Genomic DNA, 20,245 nt, shown 5'->3' with positions numbered 1-20,245 from the left:
TTGTAATAATGAACGCGTATATTTATAAATAAAAATTATAAATCATAGTAATTACAATGAGTACTAATCGCTTGAGGAGTTCCAGCATGACTAACAAGTAATTCTAATTTTTTCTCTAACCCCTTTCTAATTATATATAATTTATAAAAAATATATATATACATACATACATACATACATACATATATATATATATATGTACTATTAAATAAATTCATTTAATACTTATGTATACATATATGTATATATGTATTTCTGTTCAAGACGGTCAGCGAAAATTGGAGAGAATACAAGAAAAAATACGCTTAGGGCATCGTCTACCTTGGACACTGGTTGGAGCCAAAATTTACACTCTCATCCTTTAAGATCTACAGCGTCGAATATTTATCAGCCTAACACGTGCTCGAGTGAACATGATCTCAAACGATCAGAGGAGAAAACGTCGGAAGAGACGATTCTTATTGAAGTGGACGGAAATGTCAGTCTTCTCGTCATCTAAGAATAAATTTCGAATTAATTACTATAATTTCTTATTTCATATATATTTATATCAATTTACCAAATTGAGACTTAGATTGTTACATATAATATTTACAAAAAAAAAAAAAAAAAAAAGAAAAAGAAAAGAAAAGAAGAAAATTAGGATGACAAAATCTCGCATAAAACTTAGAAATATTTAATTTAACTCTTATGTATTATAGATCGATGACTATCTGACCGATCCAGATATAAAGAATTTATCTGTCAAACAAAAAAACGATGCATTCCTTCGTCGCAATCATCGTTACATCTACGATTATCCAAATGTTTCACAGGCGATGCTAGCTATGCAAAAGTTACAAAAACTTAAAGAATTACAAAGAAGACGAGACATAACTGAAAAGTATTATTCTCATGAGATAAGGAAACTAATCGGCGATTATTTTAATGCAAATCCAAGGACCGAATTGTCATCATTGAAATATAATAATAACAATATTATTAATAATAATAATAATAATAATAATAAAAGTAATAATAATAATAATAGGATACAAAATTCGAATTTTCTTCAGCCATATTTGGGTGATCGATTAAAGAATGATATAAAGGTACGTCAAATCATTATTTTTTTTCTTTTTTTTTTTTTTGTTTGATTCAACAATTAGAAAGTGTATCTCTCCTGATACGGAGGTTTATTTAGATACAATCTTAAAAATAAAAATAAAAATAAAAAAAAAAAAAAAATAAAAAAAAAAATAAAAAAACTTGATCCAGAACGAATATACTATTTATTAATTTCAATTCCTAGCTCAGACATATATCCCTCCGATAGAGTTCCCTTCGAAATTCCGCGTTTAATTTTAGAGTCTGGAACCGTGCGGCACGATGACGACGATCACCCGTCTGGATTGCGGATGCATTCAAGAAACGACAAGACCTATTTTCACCACGACGACAGGTCGAGTTCAGAAGAAGACGTGCAATCAGTCGCAGGATCAGGTACTTCTAAAGTTAACGTCCACCAATCCGCAAGAACTTCTTTGCTCGTCAGTCGAGCCAAACAAATTGGAACAATACTCGCAAAGATCTAAGAAGAAACGCATTGGAATAGAATCAAGAAATTATGTATTAAATTCTATTGATGTTGTTGATCGTAAAATTGAAAAAGAACATGATCTACATAATCCAGAAAATGTTCAAGTTTTACGTAAATACAGCGACACGTCTACAACTTCCATTTGATATCTCAATTCGTGCGTTGATGATGATGATTATGATTATTATTATTATTATTATATATTATATATTATTTCTATGTTGAAAAATTATAATATACTCTATTCTCCTATTATAAGAAAAAAAAAAAAAAAAAAAAATAGAATCTATTCTAAAGTATTATATGATATTAACTATTTTATTATGAAATTTCTATATTCTGAAATTATTCTATGCTATTTCTAATATTTAATATGAAGAACTTATAATCCTATCGACAATTAATATTAAAAAATAAAATAATATTCTCGAGATATTTTCTATAATATTAACGAATCAATAAATGTGTTATTGATTCGTTAATATTATAGAAAATATAATATTTAACACACAGTATACCTAGTTACTCATTATTATAAAATTCCTATATGCAAAAATTATTCTATGCTATTTCATTATAATAAAAAAAAAAAAAAAAAAAAACCATTCTAAAATATTTTAATTAACGAATCAATAAATACAACACGGAATTAAATCCACGTATGTACTTCTTCCCCACTCTTTCTTAAAATTAAAAATCTGATAACTTCATATGTATATATATATATATATATATATATGTATATTACATACAATAGTGGTGGATAGCTTTAATTACCTTTAATTAAAAAAAAAAATATTTAAATTAATAGTAAAGAGAATGATGAAATTCGGCATAATAACCGATTCAAACACAACGAATATCGTCCAAATTCTTTTCAATTCAATTCTATATTATATTTTATACAAAATCACGCTTGCCAGCATAATCATGACGAAGGATACTACAATATGGTTTTTTCAAACGATTATGCCCTCTAATCTATCCAAAAAATCAGAACCTACTGACAGATCATTGTCATAGAACGTTTGAATAAATTTTCGGACCCAAAATTCTCTGTGAATTTTTCTTTAACTTTCCCTAATCGAAATTGAATTAAATTTTCTTTATGAAATATGGCAAATATCATCATGGATACTTTTACAACGATTACTCAAAAAGATTTCATATGGCCTAATCCTAAACCACTTCTTACTAAACCTGCGCAACCTCCTATGGATACCGGTATCCGATTATATCTTCATAGACCTAAAGAAGAAGACTGCAAATGCGATGTTCATGGTTTTCAAACCGACAAAAAAAGGTACAATATTTTTTTCTTCATTCCTTAAATATCTATATATATATCTATATACATATATATATATATATATATATATATTTGTAAATAAAAATTGAAAAGTCTAAACTTACACGTCTAACTTGATTTTTCTTTTTTCTATATCTCTCAAGATACGTTCAGCTGGCCAATAAAGAACGAAGACTTCAAGATGAATTGATAGCTGTTAATCATGAAATGGCAAATCTCACGACGACTTTGTTGAACAGTACCTGTGAAACTGACGATGAAACAATAAAAAGTCTTTACGAAATTGATTATGAAAAACGAGGTAAATTATAAATAAATAAGATTGAAATATAATAAATAATAACGAGTCTTACGTATAAATTAATATTAAAATTAAACTAAATTAAAATAAATGAAAATAAAATTTAAATGAAATTCAATTCAATTCAAATAAAATTGAAATTATATGAAATGATTTCAGAATTACCTATAGCCCATTATAGAACACTTATGGCAGCTGTTGATTCTCCTATCGGTGCTCCTATCAAACCAGCAATTACTGATCTAAGAAACGCTTACAGAGATCCAACTAGATTTAGATATTCAGCTATTGAAAGACCAACTATTGAACCTGCTAAAACTATCAACCTATTGACAGGTAAGACAAACATTATATTTATGATTTTTCATTCGTTATATATGTAAATATATATACCTTTTCTGTTCATAAAAATAATTTATAAGTTGTATATAAATTTGTTCTAAGCTTATTTTTAAGCCATATCTAAATCGTTTCTAAACTAATTAGAAAAATTATATATATACAGTTCCAGAAACCTTCACTCTCTGGAATGAACCATTTACTAATAGAACAGAATACGAAGATAATTTCAGTAGACTGGGATTATGTAATATGAGAAATCGCCAACAATATCTGGAACCGTTGCCTTCTTCGAGAAATAGATTTGGAGATTGCAGATTTCAATAACAATCTTTAATTAATTAATCGAAAGAAAGAACATATATTTGTCTATATCTGTCAAATGTTCACACTAAAAAAAAAAAAAAGTAGCAGCCATTAGCTTGACAGTACTTGCGTTAATAGTTACAAATATATAAAATTCTATAACGCAAGTAATATCAATTACCAGGTCTCACCACAAGGAGGTTGCTGCTCATGGAGACCCACAATTTGTAAGAAAATAATTAATTAATACAATTAATACATGTTAGTGTAGCATAAATAACGCTAGATGGCATTACGACGTTCCGCCTAATCACGTGACTTTTCAAACGTCAATTTTGATCTTAAACAAACAAAACATGATTATCTTTTGCTAATAACAAAAAAATATAAGAACTAACCTCAAATAAATTTCTATTATACCTAAACGAAGATATAGGAAACATGAAAAAATATGACAGATTCATGTAGAATATTTAACACTGAATACAGACATCAATTCAAAAAAAAATCACAAGCATTGAGACATTCGTAAATATTTTACATATTTTCTAATAGAATAATATTATTAAGAAATTAATTATAATAAAATATCTATGTTACCGATGGAATTAGATTCGTTCATTCTGATTGTTTTGCTGATCGTATAGAAGAGGATTGGCAGATTGATCCATGTTTGGCTTCTATACCAACTAAATTTGATGAGGCTGCAGAAAAACTTGTGCAGAAACAAATATTGGATAATACTAGAACAATCTATCAAGTTAGCTATAAAGATCCCTGTAAGAAAAAAATTTCTAGTTTATCTAATTAAAATATTACATACAAATTATCTATCATATTATATTATATACAATATATATATTTATTTATTTATTTATTTATTTATTTATATAGGGAGAATCCATAAAGACGAACTTGAAAAAGAAGATGAAGAAAAAGAGAAAACGTCCAAAGAGATTAATTTCCAAAGCGAATTATTTGCATATATCAGAAAATTATACTTTGATCCGCATGAGGAAAAAGTTCTAGCTCCACCGGCTACATCCAAACGAAGTATTCAATGACTACTTTTAATTAATTAATTCTAATGATCATTATAATAAATCTTTTCAGTATTTGGCTATTCAAGGCCAAAATATTTACATGGTGGTTTGTCAATGTATCAAGATACACATGGACGAACAGGAGGCTTAATTATGTTACACAATATTGAATTTCTTTCGCATATTAAAGAAAAAGAATTAACAAAGAAGAAACAATTGGAAATAAAAGAGAAAGAAATTGATTTTTGTAAAGAAATTTAATGAGATAGGGGTTATGTTAGGGAAAAAAAAACGAAATTTTTCTAAATTAAATTAACGTTAAACATATATATATATATACATATATATATATATATATATATATATATATATATAGAATATTTTATAATATAAATGTAATAAATAAATACTTGCGTATGAACTGAAGAATATACTTGCTACGTGATATTTTATTCTTTTTGACGAAGCAGAATTTTTTCATGTTACACTTCATATCTACTTTTACCTTTATCCCTTAGTACTTTATTTACTTGCTCAAGCTAAATCCTATTCAGACCGTTGAATATAAGCAATACATCGTTGAATGTAAACAAAACAAAACAAAAAAAAAAGACTACAAATCTTATCCTATCGGTTTCTCCCTCCTTCCCCTTCTTCTTTCTATACCTTCCCTCCCTCTCTCTCTCTCTCTCTCTCTCATTCTTTATCTTTCTCATACACGTTTTGTCTTTATTCACTATGAAAATTTATTTATTTCTCCGAACGTTCAATTTTGTATAAATCTACATAATCATTTACAAAATATTAAAAAATATATATATTTAAAATAAAGACTAACGATAATTGCTTACCTGTTCGAACGGTTTCTGCTTCATGAAAAAGAGTGATTCCAATGAGCGTACTTCCTCCATCTTCCCTCATTAAGTGGTGGGAAATTCAAACTGATGAAACGAAATAAAATATGTCGTTACATGAAGCTTAAAAAATTATTTCGAAATTTTTTTTTTTTTTTTTTTTTTTTTTTTTTTTTAACAGAATTATATCTTTTTACTCTCTCATTCTTTCTGACACATACATAACACACACACACACACACACACTTTCTCATTCTATTTCTCTAACATATCGTTTTAATCGATTATGATTAAATTCATTTTTTTTTTAATTTTTTTCAATTACAAATTTTCAAAGAAATAAATAATATCTTAGTAAAATAAATGAATAAAATAAAATAAATCAAAAGATTAACTCACTTACTCCAAGGATTGCTGCTTCTCGAAAGAGTACAATTCCAACGAGCGAACTGCTTCCCCATTTCTCTACAACAAATGGAGGGAATTTCAAATTGATAAAACGAAACAATATATCGTCGTATACGGTCAATACTTATCAATCAATAATATTCCTGACTTTTATCAAAAGATTTTATCTTCGACAATGATAATCTTTTAATCTTCGAAAGATTATAAATGTTATTATGTAATAATCGTATTATATCCCTTGTTTTTATCACTTGTTGCATTTCCTATTGTCTCACTTGTTGCGTCTTCTGTTTATTTTGATTACTGTTTTGTATATAAACACACACACACACACACACACATGTATTAATATAAAATTATTTCATTACTTTTAAATTTAACAAAAAAAAGAGAGAGAGAGAGAGAGAAAAAATCATTGATATCTTATAATTTACCATATATAATTACAAATAACACCATAATGAATGAATTAAACTAACCTATACAGTCAATTACTTGAATAAGTCTGTCTTTAAAACTTGTTAATAAAAATTGTTTTTATAAAATAATAAAAAATGATACGATTATATAATACATTTTGTAATTTACATATCATGTAAGTATTGCATTATCATTATGGCAGAATTAACTTATATAATGAATAAACGAACGTATAAAATCCTGCCATGGAAGAGATTAATAATACGCAGTTACCTATAAACTTATAATTTTTAGTATAATGCACGTTTAATATAACGCAATGTTGTATATCGTAAAAAAAATATAAATCTCATCCATTTTTAATTATATCCGTAATAATATTTTTGCAATTTTTTTAAAACATAAAAACGCATCATACTTGATCTAAATTTTGATATCATAGAGACTCTCCTAAACGCGAATATAATTCTTTTCTCTCATACGAAAGTTTTCACGACTTCATAGACGTATCTCATTAAATTTAATACAATATATATCATTGATCACTACTTATTAACGATCTACTTCTTTTTCTTTCTTTCTTTTTTTATTTTTTTTTTTTTTTTTTATGAAAAGAAATCCTATACGATTTATTGAAATAATATCATCTGCTAAGAGTAATCGAAGCATTTGAAATATTATAGATTAATTTAGTATGTTGGATTTGATTATATGCATGTGCATCATGTAAATTGACTTGAGTTGTGTGTATGTGTTCTTCAGTGAAGAAAGCATGCAACTGATAGAGCCTACACACCGTCTGCTACATCATATTGGACCAGTACAAACTCGTTCGTATCTTAGAACAATAAAAAAAACATGTCTCGAGATGTTTTGATACATCTTATTATAAGTGCTAAGGGAATGCTTTTTGGTATAATTGCATTCTTTGTATTATTCGTTGGTTATGGAAATCATGAAGTTGGATTTTGGTCGATTTTATCAGGTTAGTATGATTTATTTCATAATGTTATTCTATAATAATAATAACAATAATAATAATAATAAAACATAGAAAAAAAAAAAAAAAAGTTTGCACATACATTATAAAATTGCGACTGAAGAAAATATGATAGATACTTTTCTTCTAGTAATATACATAATATATAATATAATATATATTGTTATTTATCTTGTATAAAAAAAAAGAAAAGAAACAATTTCATATAATTCTCAGGTATATTAGCCGGTGTTTGTTTCCATTTGCACTGGGTAAAAGGCAAAGAAAGTTTAGACAGATGGCATACCAGAGTTACATTGCGCAATTTAAATGTTGTAGGATTTATTAGTGCAGTTTCTGGTATGACTGCATTAATTTGGTATCTCTTTCTAACGTTTTATCAATCAATCCGTAAGTAAATCTTAAATCTTACAAATTTCACTTATAAGATATTATACCAGTTATATCATTTGTAATTTGATTCAATCAATTATTAAATGTTTTATTATAAAGGATTAAATTTTTATTGTAGCTATAGTACCAATTTTTCAAAGTACTGCTATTACTGCAGTATGGGCTTTTATTTGTGGAACGTGGGGTATCTTGTTGATGTTTTACTCCAATAAATATGAATTACTTATCCAAGAAGGAACAGCTCCTATTCTTAATGAAAGTACTGCTTAAAGATTTTTATATTTTCTTTAAATATTCATATTTTTCTAATCAAAAATATATATAAATGTAAGATTATAACAGAGTTATCTATACGTAATTCATAAATAAATCTGATAAGGGAGAATACTTTTTTATTTTTCGACATTAATTATATCCTATTCCTTGATTAATAGTTATGTAATATTTATCAAATTTATACAAAAATTAAAAATGTTATTAGCTTTGTAAAATGTTTTATTAAAAATAATTCTGGATAAAAAGTTCTTTAAATTATATCGAACTATACATTAACATGTATCATTTATAAAAAATATCTTAGTTAAAAAATAAATGCAAATATACATGTACGCGTGTATATTTACATATGTTTATATATGCATATAAATATTTCATATTACTCTTAGACCCAGTACAAAAAAAGAAACCATTGATCTAGTAATTGTAAATAATAAACTATAAAGAATAATCAAGAAAGTATAAGATTAAAAATAACACTAAATAACATAACATATATAAATAATATATAATATGTAATACAATAAACAAAGTATAATATATAAATTAAACTAGCCTATAAAATAAATTATCTAATAAATTTATCTTCAAGATTGTTTAATGAAGTTATAAAAGGAATAATTATATGATAAAAGAATAATTATATGATACACTTTACAACTTACATTTCATATATTATAATTATGATGGTTTTAATTTATATAACGGATGAACTAATGTATAAATTCCTACCATTGAAGAAATCAATCCACAGATACCTATAACTCCAGGTGTTAACTTAGTATAGCCTAATGCTGTTAATGGAATAAATAAATCGCATCCATTTTTAATAGTATCCATAACAATATCTTTATGATCTTTTAAATATAATAATGTATCATAATTAATTGTTGATTTACATTTAGATACCATGGAAAATCTTTTAGAAGAATAGAACTTTTCTTGTTCTAAAATTTTAACAATTTCATAGACATCTCTAACTAAATTTAATATAATATTCATTAACCAATATTTATTAGCAACTTTATTCCATTTTTCTATGTCAACACGGAAGATTCCTACACGGCCTACCCAAATAATATGATCTGCTAAAAGGAACAAAGCATTGGCAATTTTTGATAATGTCAATATAATTCTTACAATTAAATCTGGACATTTCATTGTTAAAAGAGCTGAATACAAGCTGTCCAAGCATCTTCCAAGACGAAGTACTGTAAAACAAAACAAAATGTAAAAAAAAATATATATCAACCAACGATAAAAATATATTTTATAGAAAACAACTACATTTTCTGAAAGAACTAAAAGTATATTCCAAACTACGTAGAACGTCAGAAGATTGTCTTGTACTCTTTACATTTTGTGCGTAATACCAGCAAGTTCTACTTCCATATTGTAACAATCTGTAAGATATAATTATTAATCTTACTCGTATAATTTCTTATTACTACTTTATTAAATAAATAAACAAATAAGTAGTAATATTTTACTTACCTGATAATTTTATCCCTCCCTGCAGTTTGTTCATTTAATTTTATTATTATATCCATTTTTGTTTCTTGTTTTTTACATATAATATATATATATATATGTATGTATACACATGAAAAATTATATTAATAAGAATCAAAATAAATTCACCAAACTTTTCTTATTACATACACCGACATAAATATTGCTTAAGGAATCAAATTGTGTTGTATGACTTCATTAAAATTTTTTATCGCATTTAAATATTGTTAATATCACGTTTGTGTCAAGGATCAAAGTATAAATTATTAATATACGGACATAAAAACTTAAAACTTACAAATAAATATGCACTTCAACTTTACATAGTCAGCGCCATCTTTAATGAATAAAATAAAATAATACAACATCGAATTGTGTATTGTATATATGCGTAGATAAATGTGTTTATATGAAATACAGAAGGAACATAATAATAATTATTAAAGCAAAATATATCAAATTATTATTATTATTATTATTATTATTATTATTATTATAAAAAAAAAGAAAAAAAATCCCTATGATCTTTAGTGTGTGTACAATTTTAATACTGAGAAAATAAAAGTATATTTTTTATATAAATTGACAAATACTTTTTTTATTTTTAAGTTAAATTTTAATACACTCATGGAAAAACATTTAATTATTTATAAAAGAAATCAAGTTTTAAATATTGAGAAAATATTTTTATATCCAAATTATGCCTTACTTAATATTCATGTGACTATTATTATCAATATTGTAGCTTATCAATACTGAAATCAAATACTTAAGTTTCTTTTTAAATATATATATATATATATATATATATATATATATATATATATGATTATTAAAACAGAGTATTTCAGATAAATGAAACTGAAAAAATATTGATAATTATAATTAGAAGAAGTTGACTCAATTTAATGTGAAACTTATGAGCTAACATTAAAAGAAGGTATAATAATTGTTTTATTACCATAAGAAATATTGAACAAATACATCTAGATGTGATATAAAATAAAGTGTTTTAAACAGATTATTCAATACAATGCTGTATTAAAAAAAAAAAAAAAAAAAAAAAAAAAAAAGGAGGAAGAAAAAAAAATAAACAACACTGTCATATATATAGGATGCTTTCCATTTATGTTACTTTCAGTCATTTAATATTAATTTGCAATCAATAAATGGAAAGTGTCCATTATAATATTTTTAGAAAGCAGAGAGCTTTGGTTTTTCCTTTAAAAAGTAATACCATTAAATGTATATAAACCATTGCGATATACCATTAGGTAGCATGTACATTATAAATAACACTAATTTAATTGCATCAAACGAAGTGTATGAAGAGAATGAAGAATAAATAATACATGCACGGAGACCAATGTTTTATGATAATTTTTCTTGAATTAAATAATTGTGAATGTATTTTACGGCGGATCGCGCTCTTCCCTTGTATTTAAATCCCGGTGTAAGTAAGACAGCATTAACTATAAGAAAAAGAAAGAAACAAAAAAAAAAAAGAAATTGGTTACATTAACAATCTATAGAAATATTACAGATGAAGTATCTTGAAAAATATTTACCTGCTATATAAGATAAAAGAAGATTATTAATTGTATTTCCAAGCCATGCAAAAAGCATCAGAAAGATCATAATTGTTCCATAATACTGTAATAAAGAATATATTATATAGATCTATTTACAAATTATTTGTATAAATATGTTTATTGATAAAAACTTACTAAGTTAGGACGACTGTTACGTATATTAACAACGGATCTCCATAAACTTTGTAATTGAAGAATTGCCTCGGATAGATCATGACAAATTTCATTTAATTTCTTTTCTTTTTGTCCTGTCCAACTATCAGCCGTACAAAAAATAGAAATAATAGTTGGGACAAAGTAATCAATAAGAGCCAATACAAGTAAGGACAGAGATATTAACGTGAGTAATGCTGGTTCCAACATCCAAATCATACTAAAATAATGTATATAAAATGACGATAAAAGAGAATTATTCTTTGACAAAGTGAAATAACATGATCTATATAAAAAGAATTGGGAACTTACCAAAATACAGTCGTAGTAAGGCCAAGAATTAATGCAGGATACCAAGGTCTTTCCCACAACAAAATAGAGTTTAATGGAAGAACGACTTCACGCCAGCATTCCATTTTTCTCTTCAACTGCTTCATATGCTTCTCCTAAAAAGAAAATAAAAACTGATGAACTAGGAAGAAGAAGAAGAAGAAGAAGAAGAAGTAGAGAAAAAAAAAAGAGGAAGAAGAAGAAGAAGAAGAATAAGAAGAAGAAGAAAAAGAAGAAATCTTTTTCATTGTCATTGATTTTCTCAGGACAAAGATGACGCTCTCTTTTAATAATCAATGAGATTGATTCAGACGCTTTCAAAGAAGTGCGCGCCCTGAAGAGAAAATTACTTTTGAGAGAATAAGATAATATAATATATCGAGAGAGAAAAAAGTATTACCTTTTCGGAGCTCGCGTTGTCTGGCATCGTGTCCAAAAAAAGAATACGAGCAGATAGTATGTATTTAAATTTAGTTCTCGTTGAGTTGAAAAAAGGGGCGCGTATATATGTTGACGCCGAGAAAAAGATCGGCGGAACGCAAAGCACTGCGATATTTCAAGATCTAAAAGAAAAAGATTTTTCTGATCGGTAACACTGCGAGTGGAGAAGCGTATATATATATATATATATATATATAAAAAAAAAAAAAAAAAAAGGTACGTCACATACCGGCTTCGATGAGATCAATTCCTTATATATATATATATATATATATATACACATATATATGTATATATATATTTTTTTTTATTTTATTGTTGTTGTTGTTGTTAATATTAATTTATATCGAGTAAACGATCAGAGATATATTAAACTCTTATATTAGGGTATGGAGGAGGCTTTTCTTTACTTGGCGAAAAAAACACGAAAGCGCTCCGAGAGAATCGACTTTTGGTTTCGAGATTATGTATGTGGTAAGAGACTCGCACGCGATTGGCTATCAGTTCAAAATGTTGCTTATTGCAGGCGATGCCGTGCTGCTGGTGCTGTGACGTTAAAGGTATTCCTGTGTTCTATCTGAAATACGCGCGACTAAAACGCGTTTAGTCGAAAATAATAGGAAAAAATAATAAAAAAAAATTACAACAGGATATGGCCGCTGTGAGTTCAGTGAGTATCCAATTGTTTTTCCTTCATAAAAAAAGTTTCTATCGTCTGACAGAGGCTTTGTTTACCTTCTGGATCGTATCTACCGTATATACTCGTTAGAATGACACTTCGCCGCGAAAAAGAGATAAGATGCACGTTTTTTTATTTCTTTCTTCCTTCCTTGTTTATATATATATATATATCTTTTTTCTCTCTCTCTCTCTTTCTCTCTCCCTCTCTCTCTCTCTCTCTCTCTCTCTCTCTCTCTCCCCTTCATAGATATCAAATGTTGAAAATCTTTCGCCACAAATAATACGCCGTGTGGCAAAAGAAATGACCGAGCTAACGACTCAACCACCCGAGGGCATACGCGTTATTTTAAACGAGGAAGATGTCACAGACATTCAAGCTATCATCGAAGGTCCCTGTAAGTTCAATATTGTTTTATTATAACCAATGGAACAATCATAGAGATTGTATAATAAATTTACTATATATAAAGAAAGAAAGGAAAAAAAAAAAGAAGAAAAAAAAATGTTTAGAAAGAAAAAAAGAAAAAATGAAAAAAAGATTACGCTTTTATTCGACCATAACCTTACTTGAATGTCATTTTTATCCAATTCTATATTGTAACTTGCATTTAAGTATAAATTGTATTATTCTCTGTATCGTTCAAGATAAATTTGAATTTTAGCCTGATCGAACAGATAAAGAAAAGAATGAATAAATTTTATCTATTTTAAATGATAGAAAGAATAAGTACAAAGGTGATAATGATTAGATAATATATGATAAAAAGAAATTCTACTGTTACTTTTGCTTTAGATAACTTTGGAATTAGTAAAATAAATGTAAATTATTTGTATGTTGTTCATATTGATCTTTTTATATTCTAGCTGGAACACCGTATGCCGGTGGATTTTTTAGAGTTAAATTAGCTCTTGGTAAAGATTTTCCTCAAGGACCACCAAAGGCATTTTTCCTTACAAAAATTTTTCATCCTAATGTTGCGAAAAATGGTGAAATATGTGTTAATACGTTGAAAAAGGATTGGAAATCAGACCTCGGAATTCAACATATATTATTGGTAAAATAATATATCTATATATAAAAATGATATATTAATATTACAATGTAATAAATTAATATTAATAATCTCTTTTGAATTTTAATTTTCTTTATAGACAGTAAAATGTTTATTGATAGTGCCAAATGCCGAATCTGCATTAAATGAAGAGGCTGGTAAATTATTATTAGAGAGGTATGATGATTATTCTGAAAGGGCAAAGATGATGACAGAAATACATGCGCAGGTAAAAATGTCATTGCAATAATTATAAATTACTATATTTTATTCGTTGTTGATTTACCTTAAAGACTTGTAAAAGTAATCATAGCAATATTTCTAGGGCGGTGGAAAAGGCAGTAAAGCAGGTCTGGAAAGCTGCACTTCCTCTGAAGTCGGAGGACCCCTGCCAAAAAAGCACGCAGGTGATAAAAAACTAACAGCAGAAAAGAAAAAAATGTTAAAAGATAAAAAAAGAACGCTTAAAAGATTATAAGAGAAAATCAGTCTCCCCTTTTATCTTTTTTATAATTTAAAAACACTGGTGTGCTAAAGATGCCTCGTATTGTACACAATTATTATTATTGCATAGTAAAAAATTTATTATCTAAACTCGACTGATCTTATTATTAAGCATTTAGAAAATTAATTTATAGAGTCAGTGCGTGATGACTTCCTAAATTATATGAAAAAGCAAGTACAATTCTGTAGTGATCTCTGCAATCGTGGGCTGAGTTTAACAGTCGTTAGGCCCAATCTGTGGCCTCTATTAGTAAATATTTTTACATATGTACAAAATGACAAATCGTGTGATTATTTAAATAAAATGAATTGTTCTCCATATATGAAATTAGGAATTTCTTTTTTTTTTTTTTTTAACCTTTATAATTCTTTAACGGTATCAGATCATGCTTGCAAAGATAATTCTTCGTGCATCCTTAATTACAAAGTACTATACAAAAAAAGAAGATATGTATATAAAATAAAAACAGGATATACTTAAAAGGATTATATTTTAGGTAAGCAAGAAGAATTAAATTGTTGAGAGAATATTATTCATTTTTTATTTAGTTATTGATCGTCAGTTTCTTTTCTTCAGTCTTGCATAGCTGCATTGCGGTTCCTTTGCTGTCAAGTATCAATATAAAGTCATAATACATTATATTACATGCCCAATACTGCATAGTTAAATAATCATAATGTTGATATGATTTGACTAGTTAACATATATCACAGCCTTAATCCACTATCAGGTATCATCTATGTATAGTGGTAATATATATATATATATATATATATGTATATGATATATACATATATATCAATGATTGAGAACAACATTTGGAACGTATATTACAAAAATATAATATCAATAACAAACATTATTATTTTCATAATTTAAAAATATCTCACAAAATATTAAAGGATTCGCTAAGGTCATGATGACAATTCTTTAAAATTAATCAGATTCGGGGCTAGAAGCACATTCTGTACTTTGATAAACAACAACTGTTAAAGATGAATTTGTTTGTATTTTTCAGATACTGATGAGCACACACGCACGGTAGTAGTACATACAAATTGCATACAGTCTTTACAGCATATCATAACTTTTTATTATTTTTTTTTTCTTTTTTTCTTCTTTTTTTTTTCTTTTAATGTGTCATAAAAAAAATCTGTTAACTCCTATAAATCATATTTGAGTCCCCCTAAAAATTGTATGCCAATTTCTGAAGGAAACGTCAGAAATAAAAAAAAAAGATCCATTCAAAATGAAATTGCATATAACACTTCGTTTTCTAATGGTATAATTACACTTAGTTTCATATGTATATCTTACGGAAATAAGGAAAACACAATGTATTGTGTTAGATCAGACAAGAACAAAACTTTTAGAGGTTGCCAAGAATTTATGGCTTTGTTACTTTACTTCCTTGACATAAGCCTCCAATTCTGCATCTAATTCTTCAGCAGTAGGAGTTTTTGTAGCTTGTCGACTTCCTCCTCTACCACCACGTCTTGCACCACGACCTATAATTTTATTTAATTATAAAGACAAACTTATCTTCGATATGAAACGCAATATAAACAATTTGAACGGATCAATTAAAGATGCCAAATTTATAAGTAATATTTAATGGATTACCTCTAACAGATCCTGAACCACGATTACCTCTAAAACGAGATTGAGTTCTTTGTGCGTAACTGTTTCCACTGAGTCTTGATCCTCCACGCACTGCTGGAACTGGTATCTCAGATGTGGCAACTTGTATATTCATTTCACGACCTATTAGTTTCATATAAGATATACAAATTTAATACCTAAAGTTATTAAACCAATTATTAAATAATCCTTCAGGAACTTTTACAGACCATCAAGTGGTACACCATTATACTGTTTCATTGCTTTTATAGCATCAGCTCTTCTTTCGAATATAACATCTGCAGAGCCTAATGATCGACCTGATCTATCATAATGTACAGCTGCCGATTTGAGAGGTCCAAATTCGCTGAATAATTCCTAATAACATATTATAAATATATAAACATACATACATACATACATACATATATATATTCAAACTATGTATTTACATGAACTTATATAACATCTATCTTTCTTTCCAAACATTAAATATAAGTATATTACCTGAATATCAGAATCTGATACTCCAAAGTCAAGATTGGATACGAGTAATTTGGTAACACCTGCACTGCCTATTGCACCTCTGCCAACCTTTTTTACTCCATCAAACATGTCATGTTTCCATGCACTGTTTACGTCACCCTGTCAACACATCAAATGTTTTATTCACTAAGGCATTAAAGAATCAGTTATCAAAATATGGTCATCATAGCTACATATATAATTTACATCTTATATTTCAAAACAAAATCTTTAATAATTTAGAAATATTAGTACAAGTACAATCAATTTTTTATACTTTTATAAAGAGAATACATTATAAAAAAGAAATATGAGATTTAAACGATTAAAATGAAACAATATTGATAGAATGAATTTTGAAAAAATAATTATTCTAATTGAAGGAATTCATGCAAAAGGTTGACCAAAAAAAAAAAATAAAATATATATATATATATATATATATATATATATACGTGATACAAATAAATTGAATTCACAAAAGCGGAAGTAAAAGAGAATAGGTACAAGAAGCATGTGACAAGTTAAATGTATTTATTATATATATATATACCCATATATATATATATATATTCATATATATACATATATACTTATATAGATAAATATATAATCGATTATATTCGAATTCTAATGAAATGTAATTGAGAAAATCTTTAATTACTTACTCTTGTATACGGCAAGGTACTTCTTGTAATGCCACCACGACTGCGTCCTCGCATGACGCCGCCGCCAACTCTTTGGGCTCTTCGAGCTCCCCTACGAGGCGAGCCACCAACACCTCTACCTCGTCTACCACCACCTCCTCGTGCTCTTGTTCCTTTATTTTGCTTGATAATATCGTCGAGACTCATTTCTATTTTGTCTACCATCTTCATTTGTGATATTATTACGATAAACTTACACGACCACGCGAAAACGAACAAAACCAACCTCTCACGTCTTCGTAATAATGGCGGCGAACGAAGACGAAACAAGCACGCACAGGAACTTGGGTACCGAACACCATAAATAAAATTAATCAAGAGGGTCGACTCAATCTTCATTTCGTGTGACGACAGCGCCACTCTATCGGAAAAATTTCGAAACATCTCAAGATACGTATTTGCTTAGTTATATATTTTTATCTAACGATATAATATAGAATTATCTGTATAATATACGTATTAATTAAATACAGGTACATTAATGTTATTAATTTAAAAAAAAAAAAAATGGAAAATATACGAAACAATTCATATACAAGTATATGTATATATTTATATAAAAAATATATTCATATATTTTCAAGTATTCTGTAAAGATCATAATTCATCATTTATTTCTATTTTGTTATCTTCGTTGTTATTTACACCATCTTCGTTAAGAAAATCTTCTGAATCGCAAATCTTTGCAATATCTGTACATAATTTTCTTCTGATCATAGTTTCTCCTTTACTGAATAGAGAGATTATAGGTTCTTCGAATTCTTCTACTATACCTTCGCACTGAAATGAAAATTATGATCTAGAAAATTGTTACATTAAAAAATATTAAAGATTTGAATCAATGTACTAACATAATATTTCAGGCTCTTATTTAAATCATTATCTTGAATTAAATCGACTTTACTCATCTCAGGATTCATAACACCAGATGAGCTCATAAGATTTAAAATCGTCAATTGACCATTTGTTTTATATGTCGCTCTCACGTAATCTGACATTTTTTCACAAATTTCATCAATAGTTTCAGAAATGTGGATTTCAGAACGTGCCTTAGATACCTTCAAATAATAATATTCTGTTAAATTTTTTGATATGTATTCTGAATGTATGTTCAAATAAAGACTTACTTTCTTTGTAATACTATTTCCTTTAGCATCCATCCTATAATTTCCAACTTCTATTTCTATTGAGGGATCGATCTTTCCTAATTCCGTTTTTAGTTCATCTATAGTTGCCCTACAGACTATGTAATATATAAATGTATTAATATCTATAAAATTTCATATTTATTAATAATTTAGAAAAAGACATAAAAACTTACCTAGACATTTGAGATATTTTGGATCTATTTCTGTTGATTTAACAAAAATACAAAGCTGCAAAGCAGCAATTATGATCAAAAATTTCTTCATTTTCCTTTATGAAAAATCAAATGACTAATAATTAAAAGAACACGCAAACGTTGTAAATATTAAATATACAAAATATATAAAACATATATTTTCAAGAATAAATATCCTACTTAATATCATAAAACTATATTTTTCTAATAACTATACAACCGACACGTACGTGTAACGTGTGAAATTGATTCAGAGATAAAAAATCATACGTAGATAAATATTAGTTCCACTGAATGGCGATTGGGCGGTATTAACATCTATGCAAGTATAGTCCAATCAGAATTGAATGGAGCTAAAAGTCAATATTTTAAATATTCAAAATAAATTTTCAAAAAATTACATATATACACACACGCCTGCACTGAAAATATAATTCTCAAGTATTCTACAAGACAAACAGGTTGTTTAATTAAAAAAATAAAAGCTTTATAGATTTTAAAATTTAAATAAAAATTATGATAAATGACGAGGATATAACTGCACAATTTTGATTGGCCGATGAGAATTTTCACAGTATGCATAACGCCATGTGGCGTAAGATGAATGGCTGCTATTGGTTCTAACTATCGTTTAGTTTTTTTAATTAATACAAACAGACAAGTGTAGTAATTCGCAAGATAATGTTAACAAATATTTTAACTGAAGAAAGTGATTAGAAAATTAGTAAATAATTATATATTATATATTATATTAAAAAATTCAAAATCTTTATAGCTTACCACATTATCTATAAACTGCGTGAATACGTATCGTTTATTCTTGTAGTCTTTTTTGTATGAAAAGTTTATATTATTGGTATTACCGTTATTATTAATATAATAATAATATATTATATAATAATATCTAATAATAATAATAATAATAATGATAAGAAAAAGGAATAGAAAAAGAAATAGATACACTTAAATGTTATACACGTCATGCATATAAATACATATTACAATGATAGAGTTTGGTTATGAAATCGATATTAAGAAAAAATAATTAATAATTAATTAATCATAAGGTAAATGATATTTCCTTCTTAATTATTACAAATTAACTTTAACAAGTTAAAGTATATGTTTAAAAACAGACAATAAATAATGTTTAAATTACACAATTGTTTAAACAATGTAATTCTATTATTAAATAATACGCGCGAGAAACTGGAAATAATTTTAATTTTCTATTGGAATAATTAAAAATTTGAATCTCGAGGTAGTTGGTCTTGTATACTGTAAACATAAACGCCCTTTTTCTTAACTTCGAGGATTATCGAGTCAATATACTTTTGCATTTTGACGAGTACACATCGAAACTTTCTCTTTCTAATAGCGAAAACTTGTAAATTAATAATTTCGATAATTTTATAATTATTTAAACAATATTTAACGTACACGTAGTACAATAAAGTAATATTTAAACAATAGTAGATTCATTTAAACATTATAAAGAAAGAAACACGCGAGAAACTAAAAATAATTTAAAAATAAAATTCCAATACTTAAAAATTT

At 26.7% G+C, this 20,245-nt stretch overlaps 8 protein-coding genes and 1 long non-coding RNA gene across 18 annotated transcripts in view; 4 read left to right on the top strand and 5 right to left on the bottom strand.

The window, feature by feature from the left end:
- LOC124953263 overlaps positions 1-565 on the top strand; it is a 2,361-nt gene extending 1,796 nt beyond the window's left edge. For 3 of the 4 annotated variants that reach the window (XM_047504378.1, XM_047504379.1, XM_047504376.1), the window contains one exon: positions 1-146. This exon is cut by the window's left edge and continues 558 nt beyond it. Coding sequence is in view for 1 of the 4 variants with exons in the window: in XM_047504380.1 (XP_047360336.1) it covers positions 265-365 (101 nt within the window). In the remaining 3 variants the exon portion in view is untranslated. Of the gene's footprint in view, positions 147-264 lie in introns of those variants that run through there. The other variant, XM_047504380.1, reaches the window with a different exon arrangement.
- Positions 566-1,252: 687 nt separating this feature from the next.
- LOC124953269 lies at positions 1,253-5,743 on the bottom strand. The gene is made up of 4 exons (XR_007102183.1): positions 5,729-5,743; positions 3,355-4,611; positions 2,993-3,138; positions 1,253-1,570 (listed from the first exon to the last, which is right to left on the bottom strand). It is a non-coding gene; the product is annotated as an uncharacterized LOC124953269 (long non-coding RNA).
- LOC124953268 lies at positions 2,710-4,613 on the top strand. Its single transcript, XM_047504389.1, has 5 exons — positions 2,710-2,882; positions 3,032-3,189; positions 3,349-3,525; positions 3,695-4,061; positions 4,482-4,613. The coding sequence occupies exons 1-4, from the start codon at positions 2,710-2,712 to the stop codon at positions 3,853-3,855; spliced, it is 669 nt and encodes a 222-aa protein (XP_047360345.1). The 3' UTR covers positions 3,856-4,061; positions 4,482-4,613.
- Positions 4,191-8,337, top strand: LOC124953265 (heme transporter hrg1-A-like). Of its 5 annotated transcripts, XM_047504387.1 has the most exons (5): positions 4,251-4,362; positions 4,447-4,613; positions 4,729-4,887; positions 7,776-7,949; positions 8,071-8,337. In XM_047504387.1, the coding sequence occupies exons 1-5, from the start codon at positions 4,286-4,288 to the stop codon at positions 8,220-8,222; spliced, it is 729 nt and encodes a 242-aa protein (XP_047360343.1). In that variant the 5' UTR covers positions 4,251-4,285; the 3' UTR covers positions 8,223-8,337. The 5 variants fall into 5 exon arrangements, with proteins under 5 accessions (XP_047360339.1, XP_047360343.1, XP_047360342.1 ...); XM_047504383.1 differs by lacking the exons at positions 7,776-7,949; positions 8,071-8,337 and adding an exon at positions 4,948-5,163 and having other exon boundaries at positions 4,191-4,362; XM_047504386.1 differs by lacking the exons at positions 4,251-4,362; positions 4,447-4,613; positions 4,729-4,887 and adding exons at positions 6,554-6,734; positions 7,322-7,544.
- A 458-nt stretch (positions 8,338-8,795) lies between these two features.
- LOC124953264 (peroxisomal membrane protein 11B) lies at positions 8,796-10,131 on the bottom strand. 2 transcript variants are annotated; one of them, XM_047504382.1, is made up of 4 exons: positions 10,039-10,131; positions 9,723-9,786; positions 9,516-9,631; positions 8,796-9,439 (listed from the first exon to the last, which is right to left on the bottom strand). In XM_047504382.1, the coding sequence occupies exons 2-4, from the start codon at positions 9,776-9,778 to the stop codon at positions 8,910-8,912; spliced, it is 702 nt and encodes a 233-aa protein (XP_047360338.1). In that variant the 5' UTR covers positions 9,779-9,786; positions 10,039-10,131; the 3' UTR covers positions 8,796-8,909. The 2 variants fall into 2 exon arrangements, with proteins under 2 accessions (XP_047360338.1, XP_047360337.1); XM_047504381.1 differs by having other exon boundaries at positions 8,797-9,439; positions 9,723-10,105.
- Positions 10,132-10,840: 709 nt separating this feature from the next.
- Positions 10,841-12,696, bottom strand: LOC124953350 (ADP-ribosylation factor-like protein 6-interacting protein 1). Its single transcript, XM_047504589.1, has 6 exons — positions 12,486-12,696; positions 12,216-12,378; positions 11,798-11,931; positions 11,468-11,705; positions 11,309-11,393; positions 10,841-11,212 (listed from the first exon to the last, which is right to left on the bottom strand). The coding sequence occupies exons 2-6, from the start codon at positions 12,240-12,242 to the stop codon at positions 11,112-11,114; spliced, it is 585 nt and encodes a 194-aa protein (XP_047360545.1). The 5' UTR covers positions 12,243-12,378; positions 12,486-12,696; the 3' UTR covers positions 10,841-11,111.
- Positions 12,697-12,755: 59 nt separating this feature from the next.
- On the top strand, positions 12,756-14,814 carry LOC124953348 (ubiquitin-conjugating enzyme E2 S). Of its 2 annotated transcripts, none has more exons than XM_047504587.1 (5): positions 12,756-12,926; positions 13,185-13,332; positions 13,802-13,992; positions 14,090-14,218; positions 14,303-14,439. In XM_047504587.1, the coding sequence occupies exons 1-5, from the start codon at positions 12,909-12,911 to the stop codon at positions 14,312-14,314; spliced, it is 498 nt and encodes a 165-aa protein (XP_047360543.1). In that variant the 5' UTR covers positions 12,756-12,908; the 3' UTR covers positions 14,315-14,439. The 2 variants fall into 2 exon arrangements, with proteins under 2 accessions (XP_047360543.1, XP_047360542.1); XM_047504586.1 differs by having other exon boundaries at positions 12,760-12,926; positions 14,315-14,814.
- Positions 14,815-15,483: 669 nt separating this feature from the next.
- LOC124953347 (THO complex subunit 4) lies at positions 15,484-17,625 on the bottom strand. Its single transcript, XM_047504585.1, has 5 exons — positions 17,308-17,625; positions 16,622-16,759; positions 16,345-16,492; positions 16,118-16,258; positions 15,484-16,002 (listed from the first exon to the last, which is right to left on the bottom strand). The coding sequence occupies exons 1-5, from the start codon at positions 17,515-17,517 to the stop codon at positions 15,893-15,895; spliced, it is 747 nt and encodes a 248-aa protein (XP_047360541.1). The 5' UTR covers positions 17,518-17,625; the 3' UTR covers positions 15,484-15,892.
- Positions 17,626-17,873: 248 nt separating this feature from the next.
- Positions 17,874-18,950, bottom strand: LOC124953349 (protein seele). Its single transcript, XM_047504588.1, has 4 exons — positions 18,668-18,950; positions 18,474-18,589; positions 18,198-18,404; positions 17,874-18,126 (listed from the first exon to the last, which is right to left on the bottom strand). The coding sequence occupies exons 1-4, from the start codon at positions 18,756-18,758 to the stop codon at positions 17,944-17,946; spliced, it is 597 nt and encodes a 198-aa protein (XP_047360544.1). The 5' UTR covers positions 18,759-18,950; the 3' UTR covers positions 17,874-17,943.
- Between the last annotated feature and the right edge of the window lie 1,295 nt (positions 18,951-20,245).

Source organism: Vespa velutina, chromosome 12, assembly GCF_912470025.1.
Source record: "Vespa velutina chromosome 12, iVesVel2.1, whole genome shotgun sequence".
Lineage (NCBI taxonomy): Eukaryota > Metazoa > Arthropoda > Insecta > Hymenoptera > Vespidae > Vespa > Vespa velutina.
Note: the sequence above shows the minus strand (reverse complement) of the source record. Positions and strands in the feature narration are given on the sequence as shown.

Bases quoted from the DNA above. Each gene is read 5' to 3' on its own strand.
- LOC124953349 (XM_047504588.1), bottom strand. From the start codon at position 18,758: ATGAAGAAATTTTTGATCATAATTGCTGCTTTGCAGCTTTGTATTTTT. The intron at 18,405-18,473 runs GTAAGTCTTTAT...TATTATTTGAAG, and splicing joins GAAATAGTATTACAAAGAAA to GTATCTAAGGCACGTTCTGA. The intron at 18,127-18,197 runs GTTAGTACATTG...TTTTCATTTCAG, and splicing joins ATAAGAGCCTGAAATATTAT to TGCGAAGGTATAGTAGAAGA.
- LOC124953264 (XM_047504382.1), bottom strand. From the start codon at position 9,778: ATGGATATAATAATAAAATTAAATGAACAAACTGCAGGGAGGGATAAA. The intron at 9,632-9,722 runs GTAAGTAAAATA...TATATCTTACAG, and splicing joins GGGAGGGATAAAATTATCAG to ATTGTTACAATATGGAAGTA. The intron at 9,440-9,515 runs GTAGTTGTTTTC...TTTGTTTTACAG, and splicing joins TTTTAGTTCTTTCAGAAAAT to TACTTCGTCTTGGAAGATGC.
- LOC124953350 (XM_047504589.1), bottom strand. From the start codon at position 12,242: ATGCCAGACAACGCGAGCTCCGAAAAG. The intron at 11,394-11,467 runs GTAAGTTTTTAT...TCTTTATTACAG, and splicing joins GTAACAGTCGTCCTAACTTA to TATTATGGAACAATTATGAT. The intron at 11,213-11,308 runs GTAAATATTTTT...TTTTTCTTATAG, and splicing joins TCTTTTATCTTATATAGCAG to TTAATGCTGTCTTACTTACA.
- LOC124953268 (XM_047504389.1), top strand. From the start codon at position 2,710: ATGGATACTTTTACAACGATTACTCAAAAAGATTTCATATGGCCTAAT. The intron at 2,883-3,031 runs GTACAATATTTT...ATATCTCTCAAG, and splicing joins TTTCAAACCGACAAAAAAAG to ATACGTTCAGCTGGCCAATA. The intron at 3,190-3,348 runs GTAAATTATAAA...AAATGATTTCAG, and splicing joins AATTGATTATGAAAAACGAG to AATTACCTATAGCCCATTAT.
- LOC124953265 (XM_047504387.1), top strand. From the start codon at position 4,286: ATGACAGATTCATGTAGAATATTTAACACTGAATACAGACATCAATTC. The intron at 4,363-4,446 runs GTAAATATTTTA...CGATGGAATTAG, and splicing joins TCACAAGCATTGAGACATTC to ATTCGTTCATTCTGATTGTT. The intron at 4,614-4,728 runs GTAAGAAAAAAA...TTATTTATATAG, and splicing joins AGTTAGCTATAAAGATCCCT to GGAGAATCCATAAAGACGAA.
- LOC124953347 (XM_047504585.1), bottom strand. From the start codon at position 17,517: ATGAAGATGGTAGACAAAATAGAAATGAGTCTCGACGATATTATCAAG. The intron at 16,259-16,344 runs GTCTGTAAAAGT...TGAAACTAATAG, and splicing joins TAATGGTGTACCACTTGATG to GTCGTGAAATGAATATACAA. The intron at 16,003-16,117 runs GTAATCCATTAA...ATAAAATTATAG, and splicing joins TGGTTCAGGATCTGTTAGAG to GTCGTGGTGCAAGACGTGGT.
- LOC124953348 (XM_047504586.1), top strand. The intron at 13,333-13,801 runs GTAAGTTCAATA...TTTATATTCTAG, and splicing joins AGCTATCATCGAAGGTCCCT to CTGGAACACCGTATGCCGGT. The intron at 14,219-14,314 runs GTAAAAATGTCA...CAATATTTCTAG, and splicing joins TGACAGAAATACATGCGCAG to GGCGGTGGAAAAGGCAGTAA.